Here is a 16,705-nt window from a genome sequence, read left to right as displayed (position 1 = left end):
ACAAAAAATTTCATATATATATTTGAAAAATCGTTAACTAGAATTTCGAAGGTTGTACAAAATTTGCTTTCCTTATTTTTCCCTTTTTGTCCTGCCCCAGATTTTTATTGTTATAAAGTTCACAGATAGAGGGAACTTGGTTGCCCAAGTCCACGTGCCAGGTCTAATCCCACCAAAATTCACTTTCAAGTCATTTTTAGATATACCAAATAAACAATATTATTTTCTTGACCATAGCTCAGAACTTTAATGCTCTCTCAGATTTGATACGGGGACAGCAACGAAACGTATCAACAAGAATAATAATCTTATAAAATCTCCAAAATACAAACGAATGAAAGATTCCCGTGCTCAAGAAACATGCTAACCCAAACAAATACATTAAATCCAAAAACTAACAAAAATTCGTCTCAAAACACGATGCTTATACACAATAATCACTACGCCGAAACACAAAAACTTATTTTTCTAAAAAGAATATGATACTAAAATACAACAATCGCAAAAAATGTGAAGGATGAGTAAAAATTTCATCTACGCCTTTGCCTGGAGAAACCGGGGGAGTTAAAAGACTGCGTGCCTCTAAAATTTCTGCTGGGTGAATCCATCGACCCTCTAAAAGAGGCGTATGCCGCTTTCGCTGATTCTGGGACCGAGTCTAATGGAAGTGACTCCACAAAGCATGCGGTGTTAATTCTCGTCCTTTCAAGTTCAGCTTGAAGTAGTTCTGAGCTGTACTGCTGGGCAAGAGCCTGAGTGAAGAAAAAATGTCAAAAAATTTCAAGTGAAATTTCTCCTATGCTCTCTGAATATCCTATAAACATGATCGTCGTCGCTCCATGGTTTGGATGACCTCCAATCAGGGAAAGATTTTGGACACTCAATATTGACTTAGTTCGCTTCAAGTTGTCTATGATTACCTAGTCTAGTGTTACTATATTTTAGGGCGATCGAGGAATGAGTGGAGGAAAATAGATAATATATTTTGCGACTTAAATTACACAAGAATATTGGAAAATGGATTTAACTTGGGGGCACGGGCACTCCTGGTTGTTACTACCTGGATCATAAAACAAATGCTTTAATGGAGTTAGACATGTTATACAACATATAAAAGAAAATCTTACAATCAAGTCATCTGGTGATATAGACGACCCTGATTGTCTGTCATCTGAAAGCATGGCATCATCACTTCCACGTGTAGGCCGGCGCTGATGGCTCGGAGTATCTATTGACTCTTGTACGGTTTCTGTCGCCTTCTCCAATAAAACCCCTTGTAATGACTTGAGAGATTCCCTCGCATCATGTGTGAAGTAAGGGTTCAACACAGTCTCGAAGTATTCAAGCTGCAAAACAATCAGCCATTCAGCCTAACTAATTAGCTGTCTAAAAAGCAGATAGATAAACTAAACATTGAACAGCAGTAACCATATCATGACAGGTTTCCGCAATAAAGTGCTAGCATAGAAGGAACAATTTCTATTATTTTTTCCTTTTTTTCAAGGATTTAAAAGACACTCCAACTTTGGGTGTAACAAGTACTCTCTACAGCGTTTGGTTGATGGTAGATTTATAACTGTTGCCGCTCTTGATATCATGGATTAGTTAGGAGAAAACCCACTATTCTGTCTTACTTTAAGTTTCCTATTCTCTAGCTTGCTAACAATTTCATTAATTATAATTAACTAAAACAAATGACGCATATTTCCACATTACAAGTTCAATAACTAATTTCTCCGGCACAAGGCATAGGGTTTTGCTAGATGGAATTGTTGCAAAACCTAGTTTTGATCCTGTCCATAGTTTCAGAATATCGTTTTTCAAATATCAACTCCAGCATATTTAAACAGCTGCTTGAGTCCATTGTAGTAAAGGCATTTGAAAAAGGAGACCCAGTAGAACTCTGGAAAAATAAAATGGACAGTCTCTTTATGAAAGAAAGTCGAAAACAATAATACTTACCTCAAGCATGAGTTGACAAAAGCCATTTGTGTCCAATGCCCTGAGATCTTTGGATTTGTTTTCATTAAAAAGACCAAGGAATATGTCAATCAGGCCTTCAACGAGAATACCAAGAGTTTTATCCAACAAAGGCTTACAGCCAGCAAAAACCTGCGAGTAGAATAAACTTGTTTATTTAAAAGTTTAAAAAGTAAAATCCACATAAAGAGTTGGAACTTTATTCATACAGAATAAGATTACATTGAGTTAATCCATATAGTTGTGTATATATATATATTTCATAAAATAAATTGGAATAAAGAAATTTGAGACACTGGCAAGATTTGGAGAAGTCAGTAGATTCTAAGCATGGTATAAGTACCTCAGCATGCACAGCTACTAATGTATGGAGTAGCTCAACAGCTGCATCTCGTACTCCCTGCAGTGAATTTTTTTAATCATCGAAAATATAGTCAACCGCGGGACAAAGTTCTGCAGTAAAAGAATAAAAGGAAAATTGATCCTCACTTCGACACCAGGTGCTGCTGCCCATTGAACTCCAGCATCCAACAAGTAATTTACAGCAGCTGTTCTAATCAAAGTCATCTGTGACAATGATCACATAAGTAATAAAGTGATAAATTATGCCGGTGCAAAGAGAAATTTCAACCTAACTCTAAAGTCACATGTTAAAATTGCTTCAAGTGAAATGCAGAATTTCAAACCCAGCCTAGAAACCTAAGTTTCAAGTTTACCAAGCTAAATCATAGATTAGAAAAACACTATATCTTTGGCAAAAAATCAAATAATAACAACCACAGAAAATCCAGAATTCGCCAAGATCACTGAACAAAACAGTTACCAACTTTTGTGGGAAAATTTCTAACAGAGAAAACTAATAAGTTTTTTCATGAACATCAACACGAGCCAATGAAAACATATTTAAGATCAATTACAAAGAAGCTACTACCATACCTTTGCCAGAGTGTATTGTGCAAGGACCTTCTCCTCGAGACCAGAGAAAGACATAACCAAATCTTGCATGTCCCTTTCGTCTTCAACTTTTCCCCTGAGTTGACAAACAAAAAAGCAATTGCAACATCAACATGAACCCACAATTTTTTTTGCTCAAGGTGGCTCATTCCAAAATCAAGATCAGTTAACCACGGAATTGCATGAAATCCTGGAATTATCTTCCTAAAAATGGTGGAATTTGGATCTAGGAAAGATTAGAAGACTATAATGGCTTTCATTTGTGACATCCATTTTTTTACATCAAATGTTTGTCAGTGGGAAAATGCCCGTAGCACAAGTGATAGAAGTACCCGTGATAGAAGAACATTTATTCAACGAGTCAATTGTAACTATGGGTTAGTTTCTTCAAGACAGAGGGTACTTTATAATGAAGCTAAAGTAGCCCTTAAGCTTTCCAAAGAAGATAGAAATGCTTCACCGAGTACGAGGGATATCCGTCCTTCAAAGCTAAATATAAAATAACATTTTCAACACACATTAAACATGACTCTCTGCTTACCTTGAATGCAGCCAAATAGGCTTGTATTTCCCATACAATTCACCGGCAAGTTCATCTTTGCAATATCCGATGTTACTCAGGACCATAAGCAGCTGTTGATGTGGATCAACAATACTTCCTGGAAGAGGGTCCATTGATTTTTCAACCAGTTCATAAGAATGTCCATTTTGGAAATGTGGACTTTCAATGTTTGATCTATTCTGTGTAAGCCCAGACCCGATGTGCTCCAAGTGACCTGGTTAAGGAGTCACCAATGAATAATTTGTTAGAACCAACGTCTCTTGCTCATAGACAATAGCTGAATAACACAAAATATGCAGACAATCCTCATCATTCAATACCAGCAAAATCCAGCAAACAATTCAAAAAGGCAAGTCTAACTGATTCTTGAATTTCTTGAAGTTGTGCAAAAATATCTTCTGATTTTGTCGATTCACTTTGCAAAGAATGAAATATCCTGAAAAAACAATTGGTCAGTTGACATAGATAACAAACTCCAAACCTACATCCTTAAGAGAGTGTAACTGAAAGACAAACCTATATCTCTTAATTAGTGTATATATTTAACTGCCCAACCCATGAAATTTCCTTCAAAGAAACCCTTATAGAGGTAGCTAAGGAGGATGCCATAAGGTGTCACATAAGAAGCTGCCAATTAACTATAGCTGTCGGCCCAAGTAGAAATTAAGGAAACTATGATCACACAACCATAAAAGTCATGCCCAAGTAGTCCCTGTGATGCGAGGGTGTGCATTTTTACGTTCAGGCCCTCTGGCCTCTACTAATCTCCCTTGTCACTCTCCTCCTTCCATTCACAAAATAGAACCCAATCACAAGGTAGAGAAGGTAGATGACATAAAGAAGTAATCACTAGGAATTTTACGTTGCTTTATCCTATTATCCTGGTGGTGGTTAAATAATTATCTCTATATCTTTAGTTTTCTAGTGTTCTTTTTTTTTTACATTCTATGAACGGAGTAACTTTGAAAAAGATAGTGTGGATGTCAGATAATATGACACCACAACAAAAGATAGAATCGATGCGACCAGCTAAAATTTAGGAACTCACGTGTTGATCTGATCCATTGCTGAGATCATGATTGCACGGAATGTGAGAGGCAAAGATGAGATCGAATAAGGTGACTTGTTTCTTTCTAAAATTGAAACTGGGACCCAAGATTCATCTTTTGATATCTCTTCTGTACAAGTCCGCATCCATGAACAAAGCCTCATCACAAAAATTTTTGAGATCTCAGACTCAAGTGTTCTCAATACCATAACTGAAATCACAAAAAGATGCATTCAAACCATCATAAAAAACACAACATACAGGAAAAAAGATCAACTCCCAGAGCACTATTTGTTTTCCTTCATTCAATCTCAAGAACGTACCAGCGACTGGAGGTGCTGAATCCTTTACTTCAAAGGCTTGGCTTGCACTGGAAATCTCCTTCATGGCATCACTCATATAAGGACTGAGCATAGTGGATTCTTCAAGATCACGAAATGTTCCATGAACCTATGCAAGATACTTATATGAAGCACCAATGTAGACTATAGCTTAGTAGAACATCTTGAAGCATTAAACTATCAACAAAAGCCAATCAAAACTTCAGTTATTCTAAGCTATCCCAGACTTTAGACAAAATAGTATTTTCAGCCCTACCACCTGAATTACACAAGAAAAAAAACAATTTCCATAATTTCTGCCGGAAATAGAAAGTATAATCCAGTTTCATACGGATCAAACTTAAAGTATTCAGCAGGATAAAATATAGGTTTGGATTTGGAAATCCATGAATACCAGATCCTAGTTCCATTCTAGCGTCTGGAGAAAAATGAAATATCAATTAGAATGAGGTACGTTGGGAAAAGACCTAGCTACTGGTCATCCCAAAATGCAAACCGCTCTCAAAGTCCGTTTCTGAATTTTTATTCTTGTCTAATTTAAAAGTAGTCATGTACAAGAAATGCCACTTACCTTAGCTTCATAGGCTGATAGCGTATTTCGTATCATCCCAGAAACTTCATCAAGTGAATCTCCCACTTTATCCTCAGCTTTAATTACAGAATTATTTATAACTGCATCAGCTGATACTTGAGAAGACTGACACAAGAAATATGTTAATATTCCAAAAAAGCACATTCAGAGTGACTATATCAATGATATAAAACAATTAAAGTTCATCTAAAAGATCAGTACAACTTAAGAAACGAAAAGAATTCCAGAAGCCTAAGAACACAAATACAATCATAACACTCGGCACATCAAAATATTAAATACCCCATAAAGGGAACAACAAGATATCTGTAACTGTAAATAATTGCTCGAAAAAAATGCAAACAGTCGCAAGACAACCAAGTTTCTGAAGAGAGTACGAAAAACCATAAGTAAAACCCGTAAAGGTTATTAATTGAATTTCAATCATCTTCAGCTTTCCACGGTCACAAGATCATTTTGGAGGGACACTAATAAAGAATGGTCGAATGTTGCAAAAATACAATGTTCTTATGACCCAAACGTTCAGGCATACTATTGGACCAGTTCTAATTTTTTTCCTCCCAACTATCCATGGTCTAAATTGAGCGTATTATTTATTTTTATAGAGATCCAAGCTGCTACGTTAGATTTAATCCTTAATATAAGAATGTTACATTTTTGTACATACTTATTGTATCAGGTATTTTAATACCGTTTAGCTCAGAACATGCACATTAATTTTGCTACTCTATCTTCATCACATGATGAACTTAAATATAGTACAGAAAAATAATCAAAAAGCCCATAATTTGGCTACACATGTCCCTTTTTTTAAGCGACATTCGTAATTCAATTTCTCAAACATAAATGCAAATTAGCCAGATGAAGCACCAAACAAGAAGCTAAGAACATGATTATGACAGAGCCAGAGAATTTCTAAGTGTTCCTGCTGATCATTGTTGACTTGAAATTTAAAATAATCTCTGATTTTCCACCCAAGTAACTAAGATTTTCTGAGTTTGCCTACGGCAAGGAATATAATTTTATCATGAAATCGACCGATCTAATATAACGGCTTGGGAAATATACCTTTGCAAATTTTCCACTGGAAACAGAAAGTGCAACTTTCCAAAACACTGGTACATGATGGACAAGTACAGCTGTTAACTGGCCAATATATCTGCCCCTAAGAGCATTGACTTGTTCACCAGTCGTTTCAACTGGGTATAGATCTCCAGTTAGATGGGAGTTTACTGAATCCAGTGTGTAATCCACAGATGACTGTAGTTATACATGAAGATTTAGCATAATCATTGATAGTTAGGTCGACCAACTCATGAAAAAACACTTACAGATTGACTTATATCTTGCTGAATTTGCCTCCATTTTGCATCAGATAATGCTTTTTCCCTTATCTCATTCTGAAAATTTTCCATTCGCGTTTCATGATCCAAACTACATTTCTCAAGCAAACCTCTTATTCTATGGTTCTGTCAAAACCAACATCAAGAATTCAGCAATTATCAAATCAGTTTGTAATAAAGAGGCTTCAGTTGAATAGAGTTTAGGAACACAGGGAAGTATAAAGTTGTGACATTTAAAAAATGTAATATGGTCACGAAATATAAAAAATTTCAAAGGGATGTAATCAAGTGTCCACCAATTAGATAGTATGGGCAGGAAGAAGATATGCAGTTGTGTTGTGTAAATTAATCGAGATAACCGATCATGGTGCAAATGACTTCTCACCTGTATATTCAAGTAATACTTTATAGGATCTGACTCAGGTTCAAGCTCCAATAGGAGCCTAATGGTATTTTCGAGCTGCATGAAAGGACAAAAATACTAATTAGCAATGGGTCAGATTAAACAATAAAAAATATGAAGGGTACATGCTTTATCCCAATATTTTATAGTCTCATTTTGTTGGTTTATACGGGATTTAAAAAGGCTGCAGAATGTGGCATTGAAAATTTAGTAGGTTGCATTAACCTAAAATAGCATCCCTGTCCGCAACAACAAGTATTCGTTTCATTGACTTAATGAGTGTTAGGGTTCACGAGGGTGAGAGGAGGAGAATATATAAATATCTTCTAGTGTGCCTACCTGTCTCCATTTGATTTGAGCAAAAGTTACTGTTGTCATTTTTGTGACTTATTTGATAAAAGCAGCTATCAAGAAAGGGCTATGAGGATATTGTTTGATTAACAAAGTTTTCAGGAGAGAAGAAGCTAAATAGTTAACCACCCAATGTAAATCGTTCTTGAACAAGACCAGCACTGTATACATCATCTGTACCACTATAACAGAATTATATAGTAAAGCATACAAATATGCATCCAAACTATATCTTCTAGCATAGACATCACTTCATACATTTGTTAGGTCGATTTTAGGATCTTCCATGGACTTGTAAAGCATGCCTTTGAACTCATGCATCACTTTTTCAACCTCCTCGAGAACACGTTTCAGAATTCCCACCTGAGAGTTGCAGGGGAAAAGTTCTTGAATAAATAAAATAATTAAAGCAACGATTTTAAGATATTTATGCACAGATGAAAAAATAATTTGAAAGAAAAAAACATTTATTTCAATCATCAGTACAACTACATCCTTCTCTAGGAAACAATTGAGGATACCCCAATCACAGAAAATGCCATAATCACTAAAATTAAAGTTACGTCTATGATAAGAAAAATCGAGAGAAGAAATAAACTGTATAAAAGCCCCAACATTCGCATAAATTAGTCGAGCGAAATATAGATGTTGTATTTAATGTGAAATGAAAGTAATAAGTATTGAACGGTACTCCAGTGTGCAGCATGATGTATGGTTTTGGCCTGGGAAAAAAAAATTCAGTGTCTTGTCACATGACCTACTTTCATTTTTTGGGAATTTTACTATCAATTTTGCAACAAAATGATATGCGTAGAGGAAAATGCCTAGGTAGACAAAGAAATCCGGCAATGGTACCCCAACAACCCCAACAAGAATCAACATATCTTGCTTGGTAAGCCAGATAACAGTTCTTTTTACAAGGAATTTTTGCATACAAGACCTGAGATGAATCAAATAACCCCATTATTACAGAAAATATCATGCATATAAATATAGAATTATCTTAGGTGGAGTTCAAGCGCTTGAATGCAGACAATTTGATGTCTCGTATCGATGCTTTAAACGTGAAGAGACGTTTGAAAAACCTTCGAGAGCATAATGGGGGGTTTATGTGATCGTGAAATGCCTTTAAAATTTAATCTAAATGTCCTGTACATCTTATTTGGCTGGCGATGCTATTTCACAATGACTATCAGGCTATGAACCAAATAATAAGTGTATCAAATATGCAAATGTCAAAGAGGATGGTTAAAGTTACATAATAATTGGTCAAATTAGAATGTAACATCCTGACAAAAGGTAAAATGTCAGCAATTGAATTGAAAATAATATCAGGACTAGTCGTTTAAGATAACTGGGAAAGCACTGACATTGGTGATAGCTGTGAGGTAGAGATGAAATGACCAGGAGGTCAAAATTAACTTACCACGAAGGTATCCAGTATGATTTGATTAATTAGAGATGTATAAAACTTAAATTTCTTACATAACAAAAGGAAACGAGGATTTCATTTCAACAAATACAATTCATTTGAGACTACCGCTTATCGATGATGATGCTGCTCCACGAGACCCCGAGAAAGAAATTAGAAAAAAAAAACAGACAGGCAATCAAAAATTCCGAAGCATTTGCGACTTGTCGCTATCTTAAAAGAGATTACTCAGATTGATGTTCTATCTCGGACATCGTATAATCAACAAGAGAAGGATATTCAGCAACAAATAAAAAAACCATTGGACATTGGTGAGTGAAAATGACTTTCACGATAAAATTTTACGTCATCTGTAGCAGCTTAATGGTATAACTGATATTAAGATGAAAACGTAATGCAACAAAGGAACATACATGAGAAGGTAGCACGATGGACTTTGCTTTGCGGTACTCTCTTACTGCCAAATCATACTCTCCTTTGCTAATGTTGCCTCGGATTGCACTGGGCAGGTTGAATAGCGTTCTAAACCTCTGTAACATTCCCTGGACAGACCTGATCTTCTCTGCTTGAGCCTAGAAACATAAACGCATAGTGAAGTTGATGAACTAAAGGCATTTATGAATCAATGATCCGGATCCTACCTACCTGTCTCTCGAATAAAGGCCCAAATGCACGATTAGAAAGTGAACTGACTCCTTGGATACAGTTAAATAAGCGAGTGGTTCCAGAACCTTCGGGGTCATCTTCAATTCGTTTCAATTTTGACTCAATGTCTGGTGTAAAATTAAGTATAGTAAAAATTTCATAATAAAACATAGAAGTGTTATAATTTGACTTATGATGCCCAACTGACCGTCAATAGTGGTTTTGCAAGAGACGAAGCAATCAAAGTTCTCTTTAACCAACTGCTTTTTCTGTTGAGTGCGTCCTTTAAGATCATTCTTTAGTGAAAGAGCTCCAGATTCCAAATCTGCTGCACTAGTATCTAGGTGCACTCTTGATAGAAAAAGTTTTGCATCAAACTTCTCCGAGTAATAGTTTAGTTTCTCTGTAAAAATGATGTAAATAAGTTTCTCCGCAAAAATGAAGTAAATAATGTCTCCGCAGCAGTTTAAATTGAACACAATTTGACTCAAAGGTTGCATATTTGGCATCAATGGACAGAAGTAAATCAGAAACTTTCTTTCTATGAAATAGATCAGAAACTATTTGTGCAGTTCATAAATCAAGGTTTCAAAGCACCCAATACCTCTAATAGTGAACAACACAATCAATACTAAAGCCACACCACCACCTTCCTTTGCAGAATAAAATGAACAATTTGATCAAAAAACAAAAGTTGCAAGGAACAAGAAGTAATACCTCGAGCATTTGGATCAAGAGGTTCAATGTCGATTGAGGAAGGAACACTTGCTACATTATCACTGATTAACCTAAAGGTTTTGTGGTTGATGAGCCTGTCAACATACAAGCTCGGGTTATAAGAGAATGAATAAAGCAGCACATTCGGAGGAGAAAAATACCCAATAAGAGGCTTTTACCCCAGTCCTAAAGGATCCACCCATTCCATGCCTCGAGGAAGTGACTGTAAACTGCTTAGTGCTTTTTTACCTGCCGCAGATGGTTTCTTCTCGAACTTTTGAGCCGCGGAAGATGCTCTTGTATCCCTCATTTCACGAACCCTTCGAGCCAGCTGCCAAAGAATTCAACTAAATAAATTCCATGAATTTTCCAAGAGCCAATAGAAGGCCATTTGTGTAATCACTCTGACACTCAGATAATCGAATCAAAATCCCAGAATGGGGAAATCTAGATAAATGAGGAAGGAGCTAATTATTTCTGCACTAAGTAATAAAAGCACCATATAAAAATACTTGAATCCTGAAAAGGTAATCGAATCATTCTAGGCGGGATATCATACAAGTTAACTGATTTCTTTGGGATCAAATGGGCAGCATGATTATATTAATCGATCCATCTTCATGTCAATTATGAGAAACCATGTTACATATAACACATTAAGAAAGTGCATATCTTTTGTGGAACACAAATTGTAGACACCAAAACCACATACTTCTAGCCAAGATTGAAGATCCTAAAGTGGTCTTATGGGACCCTGGCTCTAATTAACAGCGGAAGTCCCAGGTTCCAGGGAGAAAAAGGTGATCTAGATATGTACCATCAGTCATTTGCCATATCAACTTAAATAATTGACACCAATGAATTGACGTCAAAGTTTTCTCCAATTCCCTTGGTTGCAGATAAATACTAAACATCCAGCCACTAATATGAGGGTACTCAAAGTAAAAGTTCAAATACCAATGCGTAAAAATGTGGAGGCACGGGACAGAAGAGTTGTTTCTGTTTCCATTCATTAGTCTGAGATCATCTTTTCCGCTTTCATGCGATCATTGTAACTATTGATCATGTCTACTGTCTCTAGCTAATAAGATCTTCCTTCTCATCGAAAGATGCTCATAATACCTTGTTTCAGGTAATTAGGTAGCAAAGGACAAGAACCCATGGAGCACTAACTAGTAAATAGACCGGAACAGCCTAACATTGCAAAGAGGGAATTACGTAAGGACTTAAAATTCCAAAGGACTTAAAATTCCAAAACCTAAAAAATAAATAGCACAATCGTTGCTTGCTATGGAAAGTAATTCTGGAACATAAATAGGCAATAGGAAACATAATTGGAATCCAATTCATTTCAGAAATTAAAGCACTCAATGCACAACAATAAATTAAACAAACACACAGCACATGTACCTCAGCTTCATCAACGTGCTTCCAGCAATTCGGTTCCTCCCCGTCCCACGCTCTATCGTCGTCTCTCCCACTCCCGGCGCGATTCTTCGGCGCTACATATCCGCGATCATCCTCGTCTCCCGATGAAATGCTCAGCATCTCCACCTCGGAATCATCGTCCTCATCCATCGATACCCTTCTCTGCTGATCGATCCCCTTCTTCTGTTGCGGCACCGGATTAGCGTTCCTACTAGGAACCGAGTTGCCGGTAACGCCTCCTCGTTTCGCTGGAGGCTGTACGTAGTTGCGGACAGGCTTCGATTGTGACGGTTTTGGGTAATTTTGGTCGCGTTGTGATTGTTCCTTCAGCGCCATCTGCAACAGTGCATCCTCGTCCAAATCGTCACTTCCGCTCGACATTTGAGCAAACTTCGAGCAATATGTATAGATTTAGGGTTTGGATGAATATCAGGTAGAAGTGTGCCGTAGTGAATTTCTGGAATCGGATCTTATAGGAGTTCGAAAGATCGGAACGGATGAAATTGGAGACAAGTCCGACTGTGGAAGATGGCGAGAGCTGTGATCGTGTGTATTGCGGGCAAGGCTTACGTTTTTGTACCTTCTATATATGCGTGCCAATTGGATTATCTCATAGAAGGCAAGTTTGGAGTATTCCACCCATTTTATAAATTTTCTATTTTGCTCAAATATGTAATATTCCAAATTTGAGAAAAGATTCCAACTCCGTCAACTCAAAAAAAAAAATTGTATTATATTTTCTTTCACATTTTATAAATAACTATAAAATTTTATTGATTCTTCGTGAATACATTTTTTTAAAAAGATCTATTCAATTTGAAAATAATATACATACTCAAAGCCATACGATTAATTTATATCTTTTTTTTTTACATTAAAACATTTGAAAATGTCTTGAAAAAAATAAGAAAATATTTTTAATTTTAAATTGCAAGCTTGTTAGTATCCATGTTTTTTAGACAGTGTGATGATAATAAAAAATATTATTTAAAATTGATCTTTATGGTAGAGATTCATACTCATTATGTAGGCAAATATTCTCTGCCGCTATGACCTCCGTTGCACTTTACCACATCCATCTCCTGCCTAGGAAAATCTGATTTCTCACCAGTTTAACTCAAATATCATTTCAACAACTCTGATAATGTGCTATCTAATGGAATGTGATTTTCCTTCAAACGGTATTAATTAAATAATATTGAAAAACAACAAATGGTGCCATGTGAAAATGATTGGAGCCTTATTCTTAATCATACAAAGTAATAATAATAAAACTACTTTCAGTTCAAAAAAAGGGGGAAAATCGACACCGGCAGCTGCCACAAATCCACTCCACCCCTTTCCAACATAAGATGGTTTCACTTTCAAAGCTAAATAGCACACAGCCAAATATTACAGGCAGCGACGATTATACAAGCCAAAAATAATAAAAGACAAAATAAATAATATTACTATTAACATACAGACAAAACACAAAAACCTTACAATCACTTCCTCGTTACTTCTTCAAATTGCAAGCCAACCCACAATACGAATCAAACAAGAAAAATAAAAGAAAAAACTCACTCGATGAAATAAGCAACACTGCAGCAACCAGACTCACCAGCTTAGAAACACTTCCTGTGAACGATTGCAGGACCTGATTCATCGTACTCCCCTTTCGAGATCCACATCTACAAGAGCAAGAGAATTTGAACACTATGCGACACAATACTAATATCATGTACATATGGGACGGAGGATCCAAGAATTGCAACAAATGCGAATTAAGTTATACAAACATCGGGTATTTTAAAGAAAAACAGTCACCTGTTGGAAAGTACTGAGGGAAGCAAGGATAGATCCTCCTATCCAGACACTATACTTCCTCTCAGGAGGTGCGACAACCTTGATCTTCATGCTGCTAGGAGCAAGAGCTGTTATTTCCTTACTCATGCGATCTGCAATACCGGGGAACATAGTTGATCCACCGCTGAGCACGATATTTCCATAGAGATCCTTCCTGATATCCACATCACATTTCATAATGGAATTATATGTCGTTTCATGAATTCCCGCAGCTTCCATTCCTATCAATGATGGCTGGAACAAGACTTCAGGGCAGCGGAACCTCTCGGCAGCAATGGTGATCACTTGTCCATCTGGAAGCTCGTAATTTTTTTCTATAGAAGAGCTGTTCTTTGCAGTCTCCAATTCTTGTTCAAAATCAAGGGCCACATATGCAAGCTTCTCCTTCACGTCACGCACAATTTCTCGTTCTGCTGTGGTGGTAAACATGTAACCTCTTTCAGTCAGAATTTTCATGAGACAATCAGTGAGGTCACGACCAGCAAGATCCAACCGCAGAATAGCGTGAGGTAGCGCATACCCCTCATAAATGGGAACGGTGTGGCTCACCCCATCACCAGAATCAAGTACTATACCTGTTCAAAGATAACCTTTTAAGGATTTTGTGTACTTCTAATAGTCACATCACTTTTCAGATCAATGGTATACATCATACCAGTTGTACGGCCACTAGCATATAGTGAAAGAACAGCCTGAATAGCAACATACATGGCCGGTACATTGAAAGTTTCGAACATAATTTGAGTCATTTTCTCTCTATTCGCCTTGGGGTTGAGAGGTGCCTCCGTCAGCAGAACAGGATGCTCTTCAGGAGCAACGCGGAGTTCATTGTAGAACGTGTGGTGCCAAATCTTCTCCATGTCGTCCCAGTTACTGACTATACCATGCTCAATTGGGTACTTCAAGGTGAGAATACCTCTTTTAGATTGAGCTTCATCCCCAACATACGCATCCTTTTGCCCCATCCCAACCATGACACCTGTATGCCGGGGACGACCAACTATACTAGGGAAAACGGCCCTCGGTGCATCATCCCCAGCAAATCCAGCCTGTAGGACAGAAGAAACACATTGAGAGACATTAAGCATTAAACCAAATTTCCAGCCGACAAAACAGGACCGATAAGCAATAGGCAAAATTCTTACAGCTCACCTTGACCATCCCGGTACCATTATCAACAACAAGTGGTTGAACATCCTCTGCTTCAGCCATATTGTATGCTGTACAGAAATAAAAAGCATCAGATTTCCAGGTACAGAAGGAATACGAAAAAGAGTATCTCCCACTTAAGAAGCTAAAATAGAACAATTTGCTGACATAATTCCTGCAGAGGACCACGTTATTATTATTAAAGCTTATTGAAAAATCCAGTAGGAATTTCAAAAAAATGTTACACAAAAACACTGCTATGCTGAGGGTGATGCCTAAAATTTTCTTTTGAAATAGAAAAATATTTAACTACAGTCCATAGTATAACAAATAAGGAAACATCATTTTATGCTAAAAGTTCTTCAAAAGCGTTTTTTTTACAGTTTTGTAAAATTTACAAACGAAAAAGACATTCGTATGTTGAGAATTATGTTCATGATTTCAGCAGAAAAAAGGGGTGGTGATTTATGATTATTTTCTTTTGGAGATGACTTTTCATTAATTTTATTCAATAAATAATGATACAGCATAACAGCTATGTATGTTCGAATATTTTTACTTAAATTTGTCATAAATATTACATTAATTATCTACTCAAGTTTTTTTGTATGTCGAAATAGTATATGTACACGCACTTAATTAAAGGGGAGTGTATCAAAAAGCATATGCAAAACTGTAAAAGAAAACTAACAAACTTATCATAGGATTATAACATACAATAGTCTCAATTCCTACAATCTCTAAATGTGGTAGATAGATCTATTTTTATTACAAACACACATGCAAACAATAAAACATTTATTTTGAGACAAATATATTACACACATGGTATGATCATTTATCAAAATAAGGTCAAGGAAAATTGCCTACAAATACAAAAAAACGAAATGAATGAAACGATTTCCTCAAAATAAAGTAATCTTGTATCACACTTTCTTTTTCCTGAAAGACAGCATAAGATGAATTATTCTCATTTTCCCACCATTGACTACAGGTAAAATATTCTTGTCCCAAAAGAAAAATTTAGGCATAATCCCATTACGTCTTTTTGGTTTTCTATATATTTCCTAACCCGATTTCTCAGTGAATTTCAAGGGTAAGAAGATCGTCTACGGTAACTATTAGTTAATTTTGATAATTGATTGCCAAATACAGAGCACATAACCATCACAAAAAAAACATAAAGAAATGATAAATTCATTTTACGTCAAACTCTATATTATAAAAATATAAACTCATCGATTCCTGCTCAAAGCTCAATCTTTTTCACCTGAAAGAGAATTAATTCAATAGAAAATAAATATTCCATGCTTTAACCGATTAGAATCCAACATCAACATGCAAATAACTTATCAACAACACACAAATATCCACACAGATCGGATCTTTAGCAGAACCCTTTTCCCCTAATCATGAACTATACCTCAAAGTGGCAGGAAACCAGAAAACCAAAATGAAACTGGAGATCAGAAATCTAAACAGTAGAAACAAATAATTGGAAGATCGAGATCTAAGCTCACCTCTGATTTTTGAAGATGAACTGTTTCAGCTTTACAGTACAAAAGCGAGCGAAAGTTGAACTTTTTTTAGTAAATGAGTGCACGAGAAGTTGGAAATGAAAATGTTTTAGTGAGAGAGATAAAAATAAAAATAATAATATGATGATGAAGGAGATATCATCTCCGTATGGAAATGAAATGACATTCAAATTAAATGCAAATGAAATTTCACATTTATTTGTTAGATATTATTGATAATAACTAAAATTTAATATATACTATATCCTTATTAAAATGCTATGCACCAAATAATATATTATTAATTAAATACAACTTGCATGTTTCTTCAACATTCTTTTATCATTTTTACATCGCTTTCGGAATACCGAATATACATATAGATATAAATTAGG

The 16,705-nt window shown here is 36.0% G+C and overlaps 2 protein-coding genes across 2 annotated transcripts; both read right to left on the bottom strand.

Moving 5' to 3' along the window:
- Positions 1–288: 288 nt before the first annotated feature.
- LOC140815852 (exocyst complex component SEC5A-like) lies at positions 289–12,401 on the bottom strand. The gene is made up of 21 exons (XM_073174838.1): positions 11,779–12,401; positions 10,548–10,699; positions 10,369–10,463; positions 9,860–10,054; positions 9,652–9,779; positions 9,420–9,578; positions 7,833–7,937; positions 7,206–7,280; positions 6,809–6,946; positions 6,546–6,737; positions 5,457–5,582; positions 4,868–4,994; positions 4,545–4,755; positions 3,817–3,932; positions 3,476–3,710; positions 2,917–3,010; positions 2,470–2,547; positions 2,324–2,380; positions 1,963–2,112; positions 1,128–1,346; positions 289–752 (listed from the first exon to the last, which is right to left on the bottom strand). Exons 1-21 carry the CDS (start codon positions 12,175–12,177, stop codon positions 531–533), a joined length of 3,273 nt encoding a protein of 1,090 aa, XP_073030939.1. The 5' UTR covers positions 12,178–12,401; the 3' UTR covers positions 289–530.
- A 712-nt stretch (positions 12,402–13,113) lies between these two features.
- On the bottom strand, positions 13,114–16,444 carry LOC140816399 (actin-7-like). The gene is made up of 5 exons (XM_073175646.1): positions 16,314–16,444; positions 14,797–14,864; positions 14,300–14,693; positions 13,606–14,219; positions 13,114–13,469 (listed from the first exon to the last, which is right to left on the bottom strand). Exons 2-5 carry the CDS (start codon positions 14,854–14,856, stop codon positions 13,404–13,406), a joined length of 1,134 nt encoding a protein of 377 aa, XP_073031747.1. The 5' UTR covers positions 14,857–14,864; positions 16,314–16,444; the 3' UTR covers positions 13,114–13,403.
- Between the last annotated feature and the right edge of the window lie 261 nt (positions 16,445–16,705).

This window comes from Primulina eburnea, chromosome 16 (genome assembly GCF_022965805.1).
Source record: "Primulina eburnea isolate SZY01 chromosome 16, ASM2296580v1, whole genome shotgun sequence".
NCBI classification, from domain to species: domain Eukaryota; kingdom Viridiplantae; phylum Streptophyta; class Magnoliopsida; order Lamiales; family Gesneriaceae; genus Primulina; species Primulina eburnea.
The sequence above is the reverse complement of the archived record's forward strand: the minus strand, read 5'-3'. Positions and strand labels throughout refer to the sequence as shown.